Consider the following 22,089-nt stretch of genomic DNA (forward strand, 5'->3'; position numbering starts at 1 on the left):
GGTAGCAGCAATTCATAGCTTATCTTCTGACTGCCGGTCCAAATCCGATTATTTGTGTATCCGATTGGAATCTGATCTAAAACTATTGACGTCCACACTGAATCGATACTGAACTGTTCAGATCTGATTTGTGTGTCCATGCAGCTCTTTTGTTTTCCGGAATATTTGCATTGGTTTCTATGGAAATGACGTTGCATTGGCATGTATACGTCAAGAACAACAACCGCAACATGGAGGGGTTTGCAATACAGATGTTGTCTTATTTACAGCACGATGATGTGTACCTGCCGCTCTGGACTACTGCATCTTATGAAGCAGCAGCAAAACCATAGGAGGCTGGTAAATGGCTTTATTCCGTGCTGTTGTCTCTGACAGTTTTAATATATGTCTCCGTTACATATACAAAACATATCGTAATTTTCAGCTTGTCCGGCACTTTACAACAACACACCCTTGTTTCTGTAGCAACTTTCAGCATATTTCCTATAACAATGTCTGAAGTTTTCGTTTCATGTGGCGTGAGAGTGTCACATAAACCATGCGAAATGCGATCAGAGCGGTCAGACTGAAACGGATTTTCAGAAATGCGATTTGAATATGATTTCAAACCACATATGAATGTAGCTTGAAACGGATTTGTAAAATTCGCATTATATGTGATTTATTTTGCTGTTCACACTAAATCTGATCAGATTTCAATCGGATATTCACAAAAATTGGATTTGGACTGACAGTCTGAACCTAGCCTTAATGATTGAGTCACTGAATCATTTATTTGATTTGTTCTAAACGGCTTTTTCATTCAGGAACAAAGCAAGTAACTGTTCCCATTCAATTAGTTCACTCGGTACAAAACATGTCTCTCTCTTGCGCCATTTTCTAAAGACACCTTTATTCACACCTGAAAGGCCAATTACACATGACAACATTTATATGCTGTGTTTATATGCTGTGGGTTACCCACAGTTACATGCGTTATTCCCTTTGTTCTTCAGCTCTTCATTGTGCTGCTAGAACACCATCGCGTCACAGTTTCGTGAGAAGAAAAGCCCACGATGGTGATTCTTGTCGAAACTAAGGCAGAAAAGAGAACGTTTTTAGCATAAGTTTAGCTTTGCTGACGAATGGCTAGTAAGCTTTTCTCAAACAAAATATCCAAAAACGCCACATTCACAAGAAAATCCATGGTGGTGACTCATGTTGAAGGAAAAGGCATAAAAGAGAAGTTTTTAGCTCAAGTTCAGCATAGCTAGCAAATGGCTAATACATTTTTTCATGAGAAATATCTGAACCTAAGTTCTCGCCCCTGTCCTATGGCATGTGGATGTTTATGGTATACTCACGAGCACTGTCCAGTGTGTTTGGAATTGTCCACTCTAGGCTGGATCTCTCCTAGCCTGGTTGACACCAGACCCTTCTCAGTTGTAACTAAGAGTGGGTCTGGGTGGGTTAGGTTCATTCACAGCCCATTTCCAAAGGGGCGTCACCAACGGATGTCGCTCAAATGCCTCTGGGCGCAATTGTAAAGACCTAAAACAAATAAGAGCGATCGTCATCATGTAAAGCCCGCCTCAACGTTTGTGATTGGTGCCTCGTTTTGGAAAAATTGGAAATGGGCTTGAATGGGCTCTTGGCCAGACGGACTTGCAGAGCAAATCTCCAAATTTTCCGGAGGTTCGTCAGGGTTTGTCCCAGGCTAGTTCTCTCCAACCTCAATGCATGTTTGCACTGCCGGCAGATGTATCGTTCCGCACTTGAGCGGTGTGTAGCATGTGCTCGGTGGGGCAGCAGCCAGACACGGTCCGCTCCTGTTTTCAGGTGCTGATCCAGATGCTGTAATCGTCATTTTTGGAGGCGAAGAGTGTTGATGTAGTGTTCACGACAAGGTTCCTCTGGCTGCCCTTATTCTGAGCGTAACTTTTACTGTCAGGGGGATGATTCTCGCTGGAGGCGGGGTGGGCGATGAATGTTTTGATGATATTTTTTTCAAGCAGGGCAGATCACGGCTCCCCCGAGGTGGTGGGTGGAAGTGAACTGAGGGCCCTTGCATTGATCTATGTCGGAGAGCAGCAACAAAGTTTGTCTGTTGAGTGGCCTGCCCCGATGCAGAAAAGTTCTATTTGACGCCTGCCAATCTATCCAGATTGGGTAAAAATGACGCTACAAGATAGCAGGTTCAGTTTTAAATATGTTGTCAATAAAGGAAAATGTGTGTTCAGTATACAATGCCTCTTGTTGATATGTCAAAACAATCCAAATGCATTAGAACCGCTAACCTCAAAGTCGGGCTGTGTGCCAACAGAGGAGGAAAATGCAATATATACAGCGACATTTGCAAAAGGACACGGGGGTTCCCCAGGTGAAGACTGGGGATTTTTCTCGCCGCTGTCTACCTCGAGCGGTGGCATGCACACGCACTAACACTGTGGCTTTTTCGCATGATTCCAGTGGGGCTATCGACTGCAGTTTCTTTCGCGCCACCTGTTTCGGCAGAGTAATTGCAACGTCAGTGTCAGGTGGTGCCACAAGGGAAGATGGAGGAAGAGGTTTTTCAGCCGCTACTTCCTCCTCCTAAAGAAAAGGGGGTTTCCGCCCCCTTAGATTTGCAGCAGTTTAACAATAATATTAGGTGTTACAAGTTCAAAAATTATTGCAGTATGTCACCTGATATGCCCTCTGCATCCTCGGGGTTGACTTAAATCGGTGGATTTGCCCAATGCATATTGCCACAGTCCACCCAGGGCACAGAACATTTTCTGAAGTCTCCTTCGAGGTGATATCCTACAAGTTTTATTTGATTTGGCGCAGAACTGCGGTCTCCCCTGGAGTGCCATTTGTGCTCTTGAATAGTGGCGCAGATCTGGGATTGGTTTCGGCTGGGCCATTGTCGCATGTACCCTGCTGTACACAGAAGGGTCTGTCACTGAGTTTTGTGGTTTCTTGTTGGCCAGCGAAGACATGGTACGTGACACCATAAGGACACCATGGTGTCTTTCTCTATGTAGCGACCTGCTGTCCCACCCAGGAGGCAGATTCTGTACCCTCGGCCTGAACTGTGAGAGAGAGGGAGAATCTGATTGTAGCTACAATACAGAGCACTTGCATTACTTAATTTTCTGCGTTCCGCTCCGTCTCACGCACGGTTGAGAGCGTGAGCCTTTCAAAGTATGCTCCTTTGGTCGCGTGGGTGGAAAGATGCATTCGGCGCATGTGCACTATCCAGTGGATTTGGTTTTCAAGTGCTCTCTCTCCACCCGTTTTTAGGCTCATTACAAAATGTAATGGTGCCATCGTAACCCGGTGGTAGGTCTGGAGGCTATGTGTGAACCTCCGTTTGAATCTAAGGCTGCCCTGTTGTTGGTACTGGCATCAGCAAAGTGAATTGGTTTGACAAGCTTTTTGTTGTGTTTTCCAACTCCCCACTCCCTTGAAAAATGTGGAGGTGCTTGTCCCTTGCGTTTAGTTCAGCGACTTTGCGGGGCGTGAATATATGTCCCATAGAGTAAACTGACTGAATGGGAACAATGAGTTATACATATAACTACTGTTCACAGAAGGAGGAAAGTGAGGTTCAGCACCTCTGAGCCCCCTCATAGTCGGAAGCTCGGTGAAGAGCTGGACTGGCAGGTAACCCTGCCCACGTGGTCATGCGTCATTGGCCTTTCATGCGTGTATAAAGATGTCTATAGCAAATTGCACAAGAGCATGATATCCCATAATCATGTGTTGTACATTGTTTCCCTCCTTCTGGGAACAGTAGTTATATGCATTGATATGCTCAGCGTTTTTGAATGAATGGCTTTATTCAAAAACACAGATTCATTCAGAAACCAAAACTGTTGTATGTTGTTTGGAGAAACGCTACAGTTCTGCTTTGTTTATACCTATTTTCATTGGTAAATAGAGCATAAATAAATATTGACAATGTTGTTTCTTATGTGATATTCACTTTTTGTTAATTGAACTGTTGTATAAAATCAATCACATTTGCAATCGTTTTGATATTAGGAAATACAGAACTCTTGCTTGTGTGATATTGCTAATTTATCATAGATATAAAAACAAGAACTCATACAGCATTTTTTTCCCTCATAGCTTGACATTTCTAACTTGGACTGGAGGGCAGTATATATATTAAAACATATCATTCATTTATAATGTTAAAATCACATTATAAGGATTGATAAGAACCAAGTGCAAATGTCACTGAATAGAATTTAAGTCGTCATTGCAAAGATGGTTCTAGAAACTAACCATTTGTTGTGTTCATAAATTAATTGTATTTTTGACTACTATTTTGAAAAGTATTGTGTTCTGATGTAATGTGTGTGAGAACAGAAGTAAATGAGTAAACAAGTTTGATGAAGTTCGCTACTCCTGTCTCTTGTGCTTCATTGTTTTATAACTCCTGACAGATACCACAAATTGGCCATGAGGATTAGGCATTTTTTTCGCTTTAGTTGGTCTCAAAAATGGCTGTTTCTAACGTGCCTTGCCCAAGTTTTTTCCTGCCTTGCCCCATTAAGCCTGCTATGCCATTCAGCACATGGCTGCGGATATCTATGATTTATTGATGTTACAGGGTAGACTTTCTGCGATAGTTGGTGTTATCAACACCGGTTGCATCACTTGCGCACAGGCATTCATAGTGGTGCGTGTCCACTGGCGTGGAGCAGAGCGAGCATTTTCAGTTTATTCCTATGGAAGTTGAGCTTCTATAGGAATTAATTGAAAACCCTCACTCTGTTACAGTCTTACGGTGCATGTCCACTGGTGCAGAACACCTAAAAACCTTAATGTCACCCCAACGGAAATACCAGTATTACCTGTGTTGTCCCATGTTGATTCTCGAACCGGTAAGAAAATGTCCTCACTGTCACATCCCTACTACACGGTATACCTGACAGGACGGAGAGAGCTGTACTGTACAAGACAGAGAGCTGTACTGCTACACTGCCTTGGCACACAGGGACAACGGATTTTCTACTCATTGCCTAACACAGATACAACGTATAAGGAAGCCTTCTTCGTGCCAAAAGCTAACATAGTAACTGAACGGCACACCTTCCGTAGACGTTGTCAGGCACCTAACGAGACAGTTATACAGTACATTGCTGCTTTGCAAGAGCTTGTTGTTTCATTACATTACATTTACATTTATTCATTTAGCAGACGCTTTTATCCAAAGCGACTTACAAATGAGAACAATAGAAGCAATTAAAATAGCAGTAGGACAACAGTTTGTAAGTGCTATGACCCTTCGCAGTTCAATCTAACGTAGTTTTTTTTTTTTTTATATAGATAGAATAGAGGAGAAAGTGTTAGCATTACTTGATCAAGTGCTGCCGAAAAAGATAAGTCTTCAGCAATTTCTTAAAAATGGCTACGGACTCAGCAGCTCTGGTTGAGTTTGGCAGATCATTCCACCAGAAGGGAACAGTCATGGTAAAGCCAGAGAAAGAGATTTTGTGCCTCTTTGAGAAACTTGCAGAGCGCAAGTTTCTGGATGGCACATAAATCTGAAGTAATGAGTTAAGGTACAAGGGAGCAGTGCCAGTGGTTGTTCTGTAGGCAAACGTCAGTGACTTGAATTTGATGCGACCGGCAACCAGTGCAATTTTGTGAGGAGAGGAGTGACGTGTGCTCTCTTCGGCTCGTTGAAGACCACTCTAGCTGCAGCATTCTGGATCAGTTGCAGAGGTTTGACAGTGCAAGCTGGGATACCAGCCAGGAAACATGAAACAGTTTCATGAAACATATTTTTTATTAGATTGTCTTGGACTTAATACAAGCAAAATGCTCTTCACTTAAGGACATATTTAATGAGATTATGCCTGAAAAGGTGTTGGATTTTTTTATCATATGTTAATTAAAACAAATCTTGTATAATATGACTTGCTGTTTTTGTTTGTTTTGTTTTTATTGTATTTATAAGATATTTGTATTTTTGTAATTGAAATTTTGCCATGAAAATAGCTTTGAATGCTGATATGGCATTAAATAAAATAATCTGAATCTGAATCTGTTGTTTCATGTGAGTTTGGTGCCAGTACTGATAAAATAATTCACAATCAGTTGGTAGAATGTGCTTTGCCCACTAAAATGTGAGAGACTTTTACTAGAAACTGATCTTACACTGGTCAGAGCTTTTATGATAGCGAACCACATTGAATCTGCTGCTGATAAGGCTAAATCCATATTCATATTCCGCCAAGTTACCGCCCCCGTCCAAGTGGTGCCGCACACAGGAAAGCAGGAAAGCGGTCACATGCACCTCTTAATTCTGCTTAGATGGGGAAGTGGAAGTCATGCTTTCTCTGTGGATCGGAGGCTCACTTATCTAATGCTGTGAACTGCCCGGCTGCAACTGCTACATGCAGGAAGTGTAAAAAGATTGGACATTATGCTAAACTGTGCCGATCAGCGCAGTTAAACACTGAAATTTAATTATTAGAAGTTACTGTACTGTACACCGAATATTCAGCTAGTACTTCCAGTATTACAAGCACAGTGACTATGTCTACTTCTGACTTGTGTGGTGGATTTGGTGGTTGACAGTGGGGTTCCATATCTACCCTGCCCTACAGCACTTATGCATGCCGTTTCAGTAATGTTGCAACACAGAGCCAGGCTTGTGACGTATTCAAAAGCCCATATTCCGGTGGTTAGATGTTTGTCAGCGAACGTTTCTGTAACGAGCATGACGAGGTTGAGGGCCGTGGGAGGACGGCACAAGACTGGTGGCGTGATTACTGATGAGCAACACCTGCTCAACGCACCGGTCTCGTATCTCTCACGAAGGAGCGGAAGCATAAAAGGGGGAGCAACGACAGTGGAGATCTCGTGCCGTCCTCCCACGGCCCTCGACCTCGTCCTGCTCGCCATAATTTCCCTATATGACCACTCAGTTCCTGATACGTTCTTCATTGTGGACAAAGGGACACCTCTCATGGGGAGGGACCACATGCATGTGAGGATTGAAAACAAAGCATGTGAGGAAGTCCTGCCTCCTAATGCCCTTCCTGTGCCTGCTTCTCCGGTGCCAGTCTTTCAGTGTACTGTTGCTGAGTTTAGTTGTTAAAATTGTGCTAAAACTTTCGGATGTGCAAAAAGTTTATTCACCGCATTAATCTGGATGAAACGGTCAACCTTGTGCGCCAAAAACTTTGACATCTGCCACTCTCTGTTGCTACTCACTCTCTAGTGCTGTGTCAGAAGAATTACATCACCTGTTATAGCAGCTACGGTGATAGAAAGCATCAATGCCTCAGTCTGCATGGGTGTCACCAGTTGTTGTTACGCAGAACAAGTCAGGTAAAATTAGGATGTGCGTTGACCTTAGACGGACAAAGCAGTGATCGTGGACTCTTCCATCGCCGCACATGGATGAACTACTCAATGCTCTAAAAGGTTGTACTTGTACTGGTTTTTTTTTTCTTTTTCTTTTTTTCTTCTTTTTCTACCATCAACCTGACTAATGCTTACTGCCAAGTGCCGCTGCATGAGGACTTAATTACTCACGACGGATCAGTTTTTGTTGTGTTCCTTACAGATTGGCTTTAGCACCTTTGGCATTTCAGAAGATGCTGACCATCATCTGGGCTGCCTTGTTAGGGGTTATGGGCTACTTTTTACTCCTTACATGGACTTATGTCATGGTACAGCAAGTTTATTCCTGATTTTGCCACTGTTGTGGCTCCACTGCATGCATGTCTACAAGATCCAAATGGATTCAACTGGTCAAAAGAGGCTGAACAAAGTTTAAAAGAAGTAAACCAACTGCTAGCAAACAGACCTACTTTGGCATTATTCAACCACACACTACACACGATTGTCTCCACAGATGCTTCTGACTTTCTCAGGTCAGCCCGGAAGGCATTGAACAAACTGTGGCCTTTGCATCACGTATGTACGTACGTACGTACGTACTGCTGAGCGTAAATATGCCATGGTGGAAAAGGAAGCACTAGTGTGTGTGGGCTGCTGAGAGGTTACTTTTTGGATTTAATTTAGGTTTTTATTCACATATAAACATTGATCACCAAACATAAACAGAAGCTCAACCGCACTTGCTTGATACGCAGGAAACAATCTCATTGGTTCTTGCGGAAGCTCAAACTGCCGGGGTTCTGTCACTTCGTCTGGTTTATTCTTGATTTTGTGACAGAGCTTGGACGAAACTCCTTGTCTTCGTGTGAGTGTGGTTTCGAGTGTGCAAGAGCCGTGCGCTCTCTTGTCCGCATGCCTAGTTTCCTATTCTGAGTGTGGTGTTTGGATCCCGGCACTCATGTCTTGTTTGGTTTCGGTTCTGTGTCGGGGGACACTCATGCTCCATGTTTTGTCTCTTGTGTGTTTGACCATTTGCCATGCACTCTTGTGTTTTTTGAGAGCTTAGTTTATGTTTCCTTTGTCCAGAAGCTCATGTCTGTCTGTGTAGCACGCTGTTCGTGTTTTCATCAGCTGCATGCTTTTGTGTTATGTTTTGTGTGTTTTGTGAGTGTTCTCATGGGGTGCATGTTCCTGCCTTGTTTTGTTTGAGCTCATGGCTTATGACTGTGTTCGTTAGTCATGTGCTAATTTTTCTGTATTGTTTGGTGTGAGCACATGGCTTTTAATGTTTGTTTCTTTGTACCATGTGCTCTCCTTTTTACTGCCTTAACCCTGCCCTTCTTGTTATCTGAGGTGAGTTGCCCCACCTGTCCCTCCTGCTTTGTTTTGCACCCTATTTATTCCCCTTGTGTTTTCAGTCCCGTGCCAGATTGTCATCTGACTACCCACGTTCCCAGTTGGTTCATGCCTTCTTGTCCTGCCCAGTCCTTTTGCCGGTGGTCTCTCCCCAAATACAGGGTCGTTTTTGTTTGTTTTCATTTTATTTTTTTATTCCCATTGTTCTGCATCTTGAGACCTCTCCTCATCCCTTCCCTCAACCCTGACCCATGCTGTATGAGCCTCATTGGTTCTCGCACTTCAGGCATGATTGAGCTTCCATTTACCATAACTGATGTGTGCGTTGATGAATGTTTATATGTGAATAAAAGCCTAAATTAAAGGTAATTTGGACTAAAGCACTCCATTTATATTGTTAGATTAGTTAGATTAGTTTCTCTTCATGAACTTTTTGAAGCATCAAAGTGGTAGTTACGTGTCAATGGAGGGACAGAAATCTCTATGATTTTATTAAAAATCAGATTCTCTCGTTTAATTTGTGTTCCGAAGATGAACGAAAGTTTTACAGGTTTGGAACGACATGAGGGTGAGTAAAATATGAAATAATTAAATTTTTGGGGTGAATTTAACCCTTCAAGGGCAACTTTGTCTTCCGAGGCTCACGGCTGTTTGCACTTGCTACTCTTCCATTTGTGCTGGTCTCCATAGCGCACAAAGGACATCAGGGAAAGGTGAGAACTAAACAACGCCTTCATGATCTCAATTGGTGGCCAGGGATGGATTCTCAGGTTCAGGACGCTGTCCGTTTCTGCCACGTGTGTCAGCTCAATGACCAAACTGTCGAGTCACATCCTGCTCCTCTCCAGCTGGTGTTGCTGCCAAATGGACCATGGCAGAAAGTGGCGGTGGATATAGTCATGCCATTTGATACTGCTGCATCCTACTGCAGGTTTGCTATAACATTAACTGATTATTACAGCAAATTACCTGAGGTCTCCTTCACTCACACTGTCAATACTGATTATGTGGTTTAGTTTCGGTCATCAGTCTTCAGCCGCCATGGAAATCCATTGAGTATAGTTACTGATAATGCTGTTCATTTTATGTCTGCTGCTTTCGCTGCTTTTCTGGAAGGATGGAATATTCGTCACCATTGTTCTTTTCTCTACTACCTGCCAGCTAATGGTGCTGTAGAGAGGTTTAACCCTGTGCTCAAATACACTGTCCAAATGGCCATCCTGCAACATCAGCCATGGAAATTTGTGGTAACTGACTTCTTGCAGGTGTACAGTACAACTAGTACTTCACCCTTTCAGCTCCTCTATGGCTCATACTCCTTGTTTCCAGGAGGGAGATGAAGTAAGGGTATGGAAGCCCTTGCATGTTCCTAAGGGGACACAGAAGGTTTACTGATCATCTCACTGTTGCCAAAAGATTTTGGGTGGGTACTGTGTTCTTAGTGATGGAGAGACATGGAATGCTTCCCATCTCACTGCATATCCATGCACACCAACAACTCTGGCTGAGAACACTGTTCACTACACACACACTGATACGACTATACCTGTGATGTTTGGAAGCCTAGTTGGTTAAAGGACAATGTTACTTAGATCTGCTGTAATATTCTGATATTTAAAAAGGGGGGAAATAATGTGTTCATAAGTGAATTGTATTTTTGACTACTATTTTGAAAAGTGTTGTGTTTTGACATAACGTGTGTGTCAACGGAAGTAAATGAGTAAACAAGATGGATGAAGTTTGCTACTCCTGTCTCATGTGCTTCATTGTTTTATAACTCCTGACAGATACCACACCATTTCAACGGACAAACTGCAAGAATTAATTTTTATATAATATATATAGCAGCTAATTTTTTTAATCTTTTCAGAATCCTGTCTCCTAATAAACTGCAGCGCAAACAACGACCTGCAATGTCTCATTGCGAATTGAACTTCCGAAATGAACGTAAGCATCGGGCTTATACTGTGACATGAGAAAAACAGACAATTTCTTAATCACAAATATTTGTTTGAAAATGGTCAGCACAAAATTAATGATCGTGACAGCTCCCACGTACGCGTTCCCATCAGAATATTAGGTGGATAATTCAGAACAATAATATATATTTTTTGTTTGTATGGTTATCATTTCTGTTTACGCAGTCTATTTTTTCCAACAAGGCTTTATGCTGCAGTCAAGCCATTTCATAATTACCATAATTATTATATGATAAGCTGGAACATTCTACTTGGAGATGTTCATGTATTCTCACTCAGAATTATGCGTTTCTATGCCAACACTATTAGCACGGAAATAAATCTGTGTAATTTGATTAATAAGTAAACAAAACTGCAATACAACATATAACAGATGTTATTTATTATTCAAATACCTTATTAATAAACACAGTTTTAGCAGGACTTTGTTTTGTTCTTTCCAGGTTATTCTTTCATTGTTATTATTATATTAACAATATTTAACTCGGATTTGTTAAATATTGTGTAATAACTGCTTACAACTTTATTTTAAACTTTATTGTTTACTTTTATAAGTAAAGTTAAAACTGCTGCCATTTCGGAGTTTCCACATGATGTTGCTGCGCTCAGGTGACACAAGTTGGAGTTTACAAATTGTAATTACAAGTTCTAAGAAGATGGGAATGCTTTTTACTTGTTGGAATCTTATAATTACGGTAACTCTGACATGGCATGAAGCACCGTTATTCATATCATCCTTCAAATTCATGTAGCGTTTTCCATCTCTGTCCTGGATAATTAATATATAATTGTCATAGTCCTCTTGGTGGCATTTCTTTCCAGAGCTCCCCTCACTGATCTTCAGTTAGCTATGGGCTTTTCTGTAACACTTTATTTTGATGGTCCCTTTTGAACATTCTGTTGACTATAAGTAACTTCGCAACTACATGTCAACTAACTCTCATTAGATTATTAGTTCACTCTCTGCTTAATATCTGCTAACTCTTTATTGTGATGGTCCTCCAACAGACATTCTACTGACTATGAGTAACTTTGCAAGTACATGCTTATTCAAACCCTATAACCCTACAAGTTTACTAATAGTCTACTAACACTCTAATAGTAAACATGTACAGTAGGTGCAATGCTACTTATAGTCAACAGAATGTGTTAAAGGGACCATCAAAATAAAGTGAAACCAGCTTTTCTGAGCAGCTTTCGCAAGCATGCTGTAAACAGTATGACACCAGTGCCTACAAAGATACCTCATTCAAATGTGCATTACTTTTTGGCTAATATCACCCACAACCTTTGGCTAAAGTTGTAAAGTGCCCAAGGCCAAATAAGTTAACAAATGCAAATAGTGTGTCACCTTTAGTTTTTAGAAGACCAGAGATCATAAACATCAGAACTGTCAGAAGTTATTTGTCTTGCACATAATTCACACATTCACAAATGTATTCACACTTGATATTTGTAAATTATTTTATTTTAGAAGGATGGGCATAATTGAGTGACTGTCACCGTACAGGGTGTGCGTAGCAGGCAGACAGACGGACAAAGACTGAAGATGAATTTCAGCACGAAGTTTAATAAACCCACAAAGGCAAGATAGTCCAATAAGGGCAGAGAAACACACCGTGACCGAACACACAGCTGAACTAATAACACAAATGAGGAGCGGGAAAACTAAACAAAGGAGACTGAAAACTAATGAAAACATCTTTAAAAGTCTGTGAATATAGAGATTAGGCTTCCATTGTAGAAGGCTCCATTGATTATAATACATACATATTTAGTTTAGATTTTGTTTTAATAAACACTCTCTTCTGGATTAAACACTATGTTAACTGCTTACAGTGTTTTAGTTTAGACCAGCTTGTTCAAGTGTGAGTCATGGTCCAAGATCCATGAAAAGACCAAGATCTTGAATATATAGTCTGACTTTTTTCATGTTCTTAGTCTTATGGACTTGGGAGCAGCATCAGGCCTCAGTCTTGACCCAACCTCAACCTTCTCCTGGCCTCTGTCTTGACTTGGACTCGAATAAGCTGGTCTCAACTACAACACTGACTTCTTAACTGGATCTGTTGCATTTTTCAGGAAATCTCAATGAGACAACAGATTTCAGAGATGGCTACTTCTATGAAGGATTGATGCTGTTTTGAAGACAAAGTTTAGCCCTACTCTATATTAGGCTGTTCATTCGATTATTTATGTTAATATATAGTCAGTTTGTTTGTCCCATCCCCTGTACATTTATTTACCAGAGGTTCAGAATATGTCTTCACCTTTCTCTGAAAGCAGCTAGGATCACACACACAGCTTTCTCTCTGTCAGTACCCATAAAGCTCTTTACACTACAGCTTTTGATGGACATCGGAGGGAGAGGGATCGATCTGACTGAAACTGGTAATTAGCCTCCAGTGGTTCCAGATATCAGTCTACTCTCATGCTGGGGAACACCCACTTATTAGGATGTGTTGAAAAAAGTGCACAAATATTGATTTGATAGTTTAAAAATGCCATGAACCGGCCTTCATAACTTGTCTCCTATCCATTAATTAAAGAGCACCATCAGCTCAAAACTGTGTTTTTTCTGTGTTATACATGTTGGTGATTGATTACCGTAGCTCTATAATGTATAGTATCCATCACTCTTCACTAATTTCTCCACCTTCTTGACCTGCTACACTCTTTGCTTTCCTTTAGTTAGCCTCCCTTAGAGAAATGAGAAATAAACAAACGGACAGAGAGAATAGTAGAAGGGATAAGGGGGCAAGAAAGAGAGCTGGGCAGGCCCACTGGGAGGCAACATCTCCGGGAACTCTTGGTTTGAGACAGGTGCACGGGATGGTTGGATGAAGTGGATGTCAGCCTCGGCAACTACGGGACTGTCTGTGCTATGCTAATGAGCCGCAAAGATGCATTGTGGGAGTCCGTGGGGAGTATAGCGAGTTTCTTTGAGCTAGGCAAATGAGCAGTCAACGAACTACAGCTCTGACATAGCCGAGAAAAAGAGAGGTTTCTCCTTCTGTCTGCTGTTGTTTAAGCTCAGCTCTTTGTTCTCATGCTGTGTTTGCTGAAGTTTTTGTCTGTATTTATTTAAAACCGACAAAGGTTTTTAAAACGAGGGTTTCCCTTTGTTTGTTTTTTTAGCTAATGCTTTATTTCTGGGGGAAACAAAATTTACTCTATACACGGATTCATGGAATGTCTGAATTTTCTTTATATATATATATATATATATATATATATTTATTTATTTATTTTCTATCAAGTAACACATTGTCCCAGTTCTTCTTACTTGCTTTAATACCAGTGGATTTCACCTCAGAATTAAAAACTTTTTAATATTTTTTTTAAATAAAGGTAAATCTTTTTTCTTCTATATGCAACATTTTCCATGAGCCTTACCTGGACTTCTCACTCTCTCTCTCTTTGTCTGCCTGTCTATGTGACCATGGAAATATACCGTGCAGTGATGTACATTCAGAAGGCAACGGCGCCTCTGAACACTCTGAGAGAATGTTCACGATCAATAACGGTGGAGGGGTTGGAACCAGCAGCAGCAGGGGTGGAGACAGGGTAGGGTGAGTATAAACTATTATAATTTAAAAGTAGAAATTCAAATGAAAAAAAAAGTAATAATATAATTTTTGTTTGTTGGTTTGGCAAATTCAGTATATATCAAAGAGCTGTTTCATTAATAGCTTTTCATCCATTCTGTTATGATATGGTATATATTGTGTGACAGAGGATTCACCTCCCTTTAGAATTATTGCAGAGTAGCCCTCCAATCGCTGTCCAAGGTCCAGGCAATAGCAGTGTGTCACTCAGTGGATGTGCATGATAGCAGAGCACAGCTGTGAGGCATCGCTGCTGCTAATTAGACCTTCTCACAGCAACCATGAATCCAGCATGTTTTGCTGACACTTTTTAGAAAAAAAAACCTTAGTGAGGTGTGTTGACTGCTGATCCCATGTTGTTGGTTTTCATTATCTGACACGTTGGTGCCACACTTGTCCACAGTGGACTTAATGAGACATCTTAGTCCACTCTACAGCAACGGTGGATCACCCAAAATTGTGATAGAGTTTCCGTCTCCTCTCAAAGCATAACCATCCTGGCCATTATGTTGGCAGCTCAGATTCAGGCTGGAGCAGATGGCTGAGAGGAAGTCCACAACAGCATATCACTGCGGGCATCACATGATTAGGCATACATGATCATAATAATGGTCTACCACTGCCATTATCTGTCTGTCTATAATACTTCATACTTAATCCTTTTCAAAACAAGGCTTGATCTTGGAGACTTTGCCTTTTTTTTAAGTAGGTAAAAATTACATTCATTGTTTAATTCTAGTAATTCTTGAATTTCAGTTCATTTTAATTCTACTTCCTTTCACTGTAAAATTTGAATTATCAATTGAATTGGTATTTTAAAGATAATTCAGTTATGTATGCCACATGACCCTGTCTACAAGTTTAGTGTTTGTTATGAATTGCATTTCAAGGGTCATCCAGAAATGTAAATTTTGTAATCATTTACTCACCCTCATGTTGTTCCAAACCAGTATGAATTTCAAAAGAAGATATTTGAACCTTTTAACTGTCTGTCATTTTTGGGGGAGGCTTTGTTTGGTTTGTTAGCATTGTTGCGCATATTTTTTTCTCCTGTAGCTGAATCACTTCTTCTTGTGTTATACTCATTTTTAAGTTGTTTTAGATCAAATGCATAGTAGTACAGTACGTCCCGACTTCTATGAAAGAAAACAACATTGAGCTTTACCTAGCAAGAAGCAGTTATACAGATACATATCCTGTGCTATCTGAAGCTCCTTCAGCCCTGTGCAGAATTGAACTATCTGTCATATCAGATCAAATCGGAAGCACCTGAAGACTTTGCGATGTGTCTTGTTTGTAGGAACAGCAGGACTGATTGGCGCTCACACAGAGAGATGGGTCTGATGAATGCGATTGGTCTCCAGCCACGACATCCCGCCCCCGCCGTTGCATCACAGGGGACGCAGACACAGACTTTGCGGCTACAGAATGCAGAGACACAAACAGACCATAACCTTCCAGATGAACCTCAGCAGCCCAGCACTTCTCAGGGGTCACAGGTTACTGATGGTAAGACATCATTACTGAGCTCAGGTGAGGTTTGTCATTGAGATGAAAAGACAAATCAATCCTTGGTTAGTTTCCCATTTCTTCGCTCTTAACATATTGGCTGCTTCTCTTTGCAAAAATATTCTGTCCACAAAACATTCTTTTTTTTTGTCTCACCAGTTTGAATAAATTCAATCTGACTGCAGATTCTAGTACTCAAACTTCTATGTTTCTCAAACTTATTGTATCTGTCTACATGTGCAGCTCATGTATTCTGAACATAAAAAAGAGCAGCATTTAGTGTCAGTGCTACCACAACAACAAGAAGCTGGCAGTGCTCCTGTCAGAGAACGTGGCCACAACTTTCATTACCTCAAAGACTTTTTTGAAGTCGTTGTCCCATTCCTTTCTTCCCTCCTTCATTTCGAATGTTAAAAGTCTCAATGTCAGTGTTGTTATTGTTAACTAAAACTGTTAAAAACAGTGTTTGTTAATTAAAATAAAGCAAAATAAAATATAAATATTATGTGAAAAACTTAAAAAATTGTTGCCTTGGTGACTAACTGAAATAAAAATAAATTAAACAGATATAGATATAAAACTGTAACAAAATTACTAAAACTTCAACTTAAAATAAAACGGAAAATAAAAATATGAAAATAAATGCAAAATATGAATTAATACTATATAGATAATACTAAAATAACATGTCTGATTTACATGCCAGTTCTTTTTCTAATTAATTTTATTTTTCTCATTAATTGGGATCGAGCTCAGTCGGATCATTTGATTTCGAATGACGTGTTTACATAATGAATTTTTATTCCATTTTAGCTTTCACTTGAATTTATGGATACTGGGCTTCATGTAAACATAGCTCCCGTTTGGTTTTGTGTTATCTGTCATTCTGTGGCCTTTAGTGAGAAGCCTGAGAGGTGAAGAGAGAAGATTGGGTGCTGAATTTTGTCCTTATGCTAATGGTAATTACAGGGGACAGGAGAGGCCACTACACTGGGCAAGTTAATGTGTGTGTAGTATTGCTCTTATGTTTAATGGCGGTTAGCTTCAGAGAGAGCGTTTATGACAGAAAACACTACATTGCATCCCTCTTTCCTGGTACCAGCCATTTTCTACTCTGCCAGCCTCCAGTACCCATCAGCCCACTTTAGCTCTCTGCTCTTATTACTCTTTTTCCGCATGTGTCGCTTTTAGCAACAGATGAATAAGCATGTCTCGATGAAGCTTAACTATTTTGAGGTCCCAGATATAAATTGCAGAAATAAGCAGAGCGACAGATTTAACCCAGCCGACACTTGTATTTTTAGATCGTTGGGCTGTTTAAATGTGTTTTATTTATAAACATGGTTAGCAGTCGGAGCCGCTGCTGGAATGATATGTTTGATATAATGCCTGGTGGGAGCTCAACTTCAGAAGAGTCAGATCATACTGTGTGCAATATTTAGCAGCACATAATTAATCATTTACTTCTTTCCATATAGATTGTAGTTGTAAATCTGACCATCTGTCTGAAGTTTCCAATCACGTTTTATTTATTTGTCATTTGTACAGCTAACATAATGTTTACTTGGCTTTGAAATGCATAAGATGAGGCTCAGTTTGTAGAGTTTTGTACAGTACAGACCAATTGAGTTCGATCAATCGGACCAATCATAATCCACCGAATCCGTCATTTTTGTCCGACAAAGCAGTCAAGAGAGTTAATGTTGAGTTAACGGATTTGAACTTGGAAAAAAAAGTGTACTGACGTCTTTCCGCGGTTAAAACAAAATTCCTTCTTGCGTTCATTCATGTTTATTTGATGCTATAGATTAACTAGAAGGAAGAGATGATCGGTTCACGAGCAGCTTTAACTGAGGCTCTGCACGATCTGTCAGACACATTAAAGAGCCACAAAACGGTATTTATTGTTTAAATTGCTTTAAAAATGTACTAATTTGAAAGCTGAGACTTTGTTTCATACCAAAGTAACTTTCTCTGTCTTGTCTGTCAGCGCGCTGTCAGTGTTCTCTCTGCTCCACGATGTATTTTTCAATGCGTGAGGGCTTGAGAGCGGCGTGGCTTGTCGGACATAGCAACTGTCAATTGACCCTTCATAAAGACCCAACCCCCTTAGTTACTGTAGCTCTTTCACAAACAAAAGATTAAATAAAAACAGACATTCTTTTCCTGTCCTGTCTCCAGTTACACATTTACTATGCAGTTTCAGGAATTTCTTCGCTGGATTCTCGCGTTTTGCTCGCAGGTTTCTCTATAGAGCTCCCCCTACAGCTTCGGATTAGATATTTGACAACACTGTCGGAAAACTTGTTTTCGACTCTCAGATACCAGAGGCTAGTAGATCAACGACATCAAAGCAGACGGGACATTCTTTACAACGTCTTCTTCATTCGGGTTTCGAACAGCGTAAGGGAGCGCAATAATGACAGAATATTAGCAGATTTTTTTTTGCCGTAAAGCAATTCGTTACATCGTGAGACCTGATATCACGCGATACTTTCTGACGCGGCGTCCCAACGGCCCAAAGTTGCAAGGGTGGTTTTTCCACTCACAGGCGATTGGGGGGCGCGAGACGACCACCATTCAACCCAAAAAAATTAATATAACCATTCCAATGACTCCGAAGCTGTTCAGTTAAGGTAAAAAACCTGCATAGTTCACCTTTAACAGTGAAACAAATTAAGGATGCACTCAGACTGTGTCGGCGCTTCAAGTGTGTTGTTAAATTGCCAAATGCCAACTTGTATCCGATGCACACTTATTTAAATCAATGCATCGCATCGTTAGCTTTTATGCCGATGCACTGATGCGAATCGGTGAATAATTACCATCCCTAATGGCCGGAGCAAAGAGGACCCTGATAACGCGCCGACAGCCAAGACAGAGAAAGTTACTTTTGGTATGAAACAAAGTATCAGCTTTCAAATTTTGACATTTTACTTCCAGCAGGATAACGCTTAAATTTAAACAATAAATACTGTTTAGTGGCTTTTTACGCGCCATGTCAGCTTTCAAATTTTGACATTTTCCTAAGAAATTTAAACAATAAATACTGTTTAGTGGCTTTTTAATGTGTCGTGACAGATCGCTGTAGCGCCTCAGTTCAAACGGTGAACTTCCTACTAGCTATAGCACGAAATAAATATTAATTAACATAAGACGGTATGTTGTTTCAACCGTGGAAATATGTACACACCATTTTTCAAGTTGAAGTCTACCAATGTTAATCTATTTTAATTTGTAAAAAATAATAATTTTTAATGTTAATCTCTCCTTTCTAGTTTGTTTTTTTGGTTTAGTATTTTATTGGCACACTGTGGGCCCCTTAGTACAGATTGGGCATCGTTTAAATGCCACGGCTACCTGAGTGTTGTTGCTGACCACGACCATCCCTTTTGACCACAGTGACCCATCTTCTGATGATTACTTCCAGCAGGATAACGTGCCATGTCACAAAGCTCAAATCATCTCCAACTGATATCTTGAACATGAAAATGAGTTCACTTACTCAAATGGCCTCCACAGTCGCCAGATTTTAATCCAATAGAGCACCTTTGGGATGAGGTGGAACCATGGGTGTAGAATATGCACTTTAATAAAACAGAAATTTGTCCCCCTCACTTTTTTCAGACAAATGTGCTCACGTAAAGGTTCTCATTCTCATGAATTAAAGTACATATGGTTATGTACATAAGTACATATGTACAATGTACATATGGTTATGTAACGGTTAACATGTTAAAGAGACAAGAAAGTCTGTGCATGACCTTTTATTCTTATCCAAAACGAGGCAATGTGAACATTATGGAGTGCTAAACACTCTCATGTAATGTACAGTATTTTTCATTCACACTCAAAGCCGGAGGGCGCTTTTGTGCAAAAATTCCGAAACGGACTCTTAGAAGAAATAACTTATGACGTTCCAAATCCTTTAAGTGGACCAAGGCATCCAACTATCACTGTAGCTGAATAAAAAGCAGAAATGTTTTGACTAATGAAATGTGCAGATAATAAACACACGATTGTGAAAGTTTATGGTTTGTGTTTTTAAAGGACAAGTTCGGTATTTTACACTTAAAGCCCTGTTTACAGATCGTATCTGATGAAATAGAACGGTTAAGATTAAACTTTGGACACATGCTCCTGTCCCGAGAATTTTAGGTTTATTTAGCTTCCCCCCCCCCCCCACCCCCACAATGGTTGTCTATGTGCACTGGCAGATTCCTTCCTAAAACACATTAAACTTTCGTTTACAAAGACGTGAAACTCACCGAGTGGTCAGGGGTGTTCACTGATATGATCCCAAAAAAAATCGCTGAAAAAGATGCTTTCCAACAGGTTTTATCGTAGTGTTTGTCCACCTCCATTGACTTGTATTGAATGTGCTGTGTGAGGTACGATATTCCTCCGCCGCTTCTTCTTCTGCTTCTTCTGTGTATTAAATGAAATGCCAGCGGTTTGCTTGCAATTGGCAAAGGTGCATTATCGCCACCAACTGGTGTCTATTATTCAAGCTCTCAACGGAAGAATCTGGGTGTGACGCGGTTGGCAAAATAGGTCCACAAAAGCTAAATAAACCTAAAATTCTCGGGACAGGAGCATGTGTCCAAATTTTAATCTTAACCGTTCTATTTCATCAGATACGGTCTGTAAACAGGGCTTTAAGTGTAAAATACCGAACTTGTCCTTTAAAGCCATCAAGGTGTTTTCATAACAATAGAGTATATGAATAATGCATTGCTAATTACATAGCCTTTATTACAGTATATAAACTATCAAATATATTTTCTGCCTTATACTGTGATCAAAAAATAATTAATTCTTATTCATAAATCAGTCATAAAATTGTCATAGGGAAAATACTGTATATATAAAACAAATGAGTGGTTATTGTTCAGCTGTGCATTTGATTTCTTAGTCTATTAGAAGCAGGAGATAAGAAAAAATAAAACCTGTCAATTAGACAAAGGTCAGAAAAAAACTGATAATACACAACATATCTGTCCCCCTCACTTCTGAAATTACAGCTACGCCCCTGGGTGGAACGGTAAATTCACATCATGTATGTGCAGCCGACAAATCTGCAGCAACTGCGTGATGCTATCATGTCAATATGAACCTAAATCTCTGAGGAATGTTTCCAGCACCTTGTTGAATCTGTGCCATGATTAAGAATTAAGGCAGTTCTGAATGCAAAAGGGGGTCCAGCCTGGAAACTAGCAAGGTGTACCTAATAAGCCGTATATAATTTAAAAAGAAAAATGTAATTTTGTATTTGTGAGTGCTAGAAAAACAATAAATACAGTTAAATTTACTTGTCATGAGTGTTACTGAAACAGGTTTATCAAGCACAGGTATAAACTTTTGTGTATTTTTAAAGCTCTTTTAGAAAAAAAATGTAAGAATGATGATAACAAACATAGAGAGAGTTTTTTATTTTTCTTTCTTTTTTTAAATTTACGTTTAGCCCAGGAACGTACATAGATTACAACTTGCATACAGGTTAGCAGTTTTGAAGTTTATTAACTCTTGCTTGAAAGTTGTAGTGGGAAGAGTTTTAAATGACAATTTTAATTCAGTTGGATAAAGGGATTAAAAGAGGGAAGGGAAAAGGACGGGGATGAGCTATCAGGACACCAAGCACATTTTGGCACTGCCTGAAGCGTCCTTTAAATTGATTGGCTCTGGCTTTAGCAAGAGTCAAATGAATGTACTTCTACGGAAAATTGAGTATTAAAAATAGAATAGAAACAGAAGAACGAACACCCCTTTCTTGTTCGATTTTAAAGCTAAACTCTGTTAGTTTTAAAACAGTGCATGAATAGAAATAATAATTAGTGGAACAGGACTGAGTCCATGAAGTCCCTGAGTAAATGTACAGACTGAAGCTGTGTGAAGTTTGCTGGTTTTAGCAAATCTCTGAAAGCATTGACCTCTGAAGGAATACAACTTCTCTGTCTCTGAGACTGAGCTCTGTTTTCACACTTTTGAACAGTGTATGTCCTTTGTTTAGTCTTGTGTATCCCGACTTTTGACTAAAATATTGGAATATACTGTATAGTTCTGCTTTTTAACTTGTTTACAAAAATATCTTTCAAAGATTTGATGTCAATAACCTGGTAAATTTGGCAAAGCCAGTCAATAATTCATCCTCAAAAGATCAACTGTATCAGCTTGTTTGTAAACACGACTTGGTTTCTGTGCGAACTGATTGAAACGAACCTGTGTGGCCTTACTCCTGAACTTTATTTTAGACCAGGTTAGAACTTGCTAGATTGAGAAAATGTAGTTTAAAGTTCAGTTTAGTGTAC

General features: G+C 40.0%; 1 protein-coding gene across 5 annotated transcripts in view; it reads left to right on the plus strand.

Moving 5' to 3' along the window:
* ambra1a (autophagy/beclin-1 regulator 1a) overlaps positions 1 to 22,089 on the plus strand; it is an 84,173-nt gene that overhangs the window by 52,662 nt on the left and 9,422 nt on the right. For 4 of the 5 annotated variants that reach the window (XR_013800638.1, XM_079639366.1, XM_079639368.1 and 1 more), the window contains 2 exons: positions 14,126 to 14,236; positions 15,573 to 15,781. Coding sequence is in view for 4 of the 5 variants with exons in the window: in XM_079639366.1 (XP_079495492.1) it covers positions 14,126 to 14,236; positions 15,573 to 15,781 (320 nt within the window). In the remaining variant the exon portion in view is untranslated. The remainder of the gene's footprint in view (positions 1 to 14,125; positions 14,237 to 15,572; positions 15,782 to 22,089) is intronic. The other variant, XM_079639369.1, reaches the window with a different exon arrangement.

The sequence above is a fragment of the Phoxinus phoxinus genome (genome assembly GCF_949152265.1).
Source record: "Phoxinus phoxinus genome assembly, chromosome: 2".
Taxonomy (NCBI): Eukaryota; Metazoa; Chordata; class Actinopteri; order Cypriniformes; family Leuciscidae; genus Phoxinus; species Phoxinus phoxinus.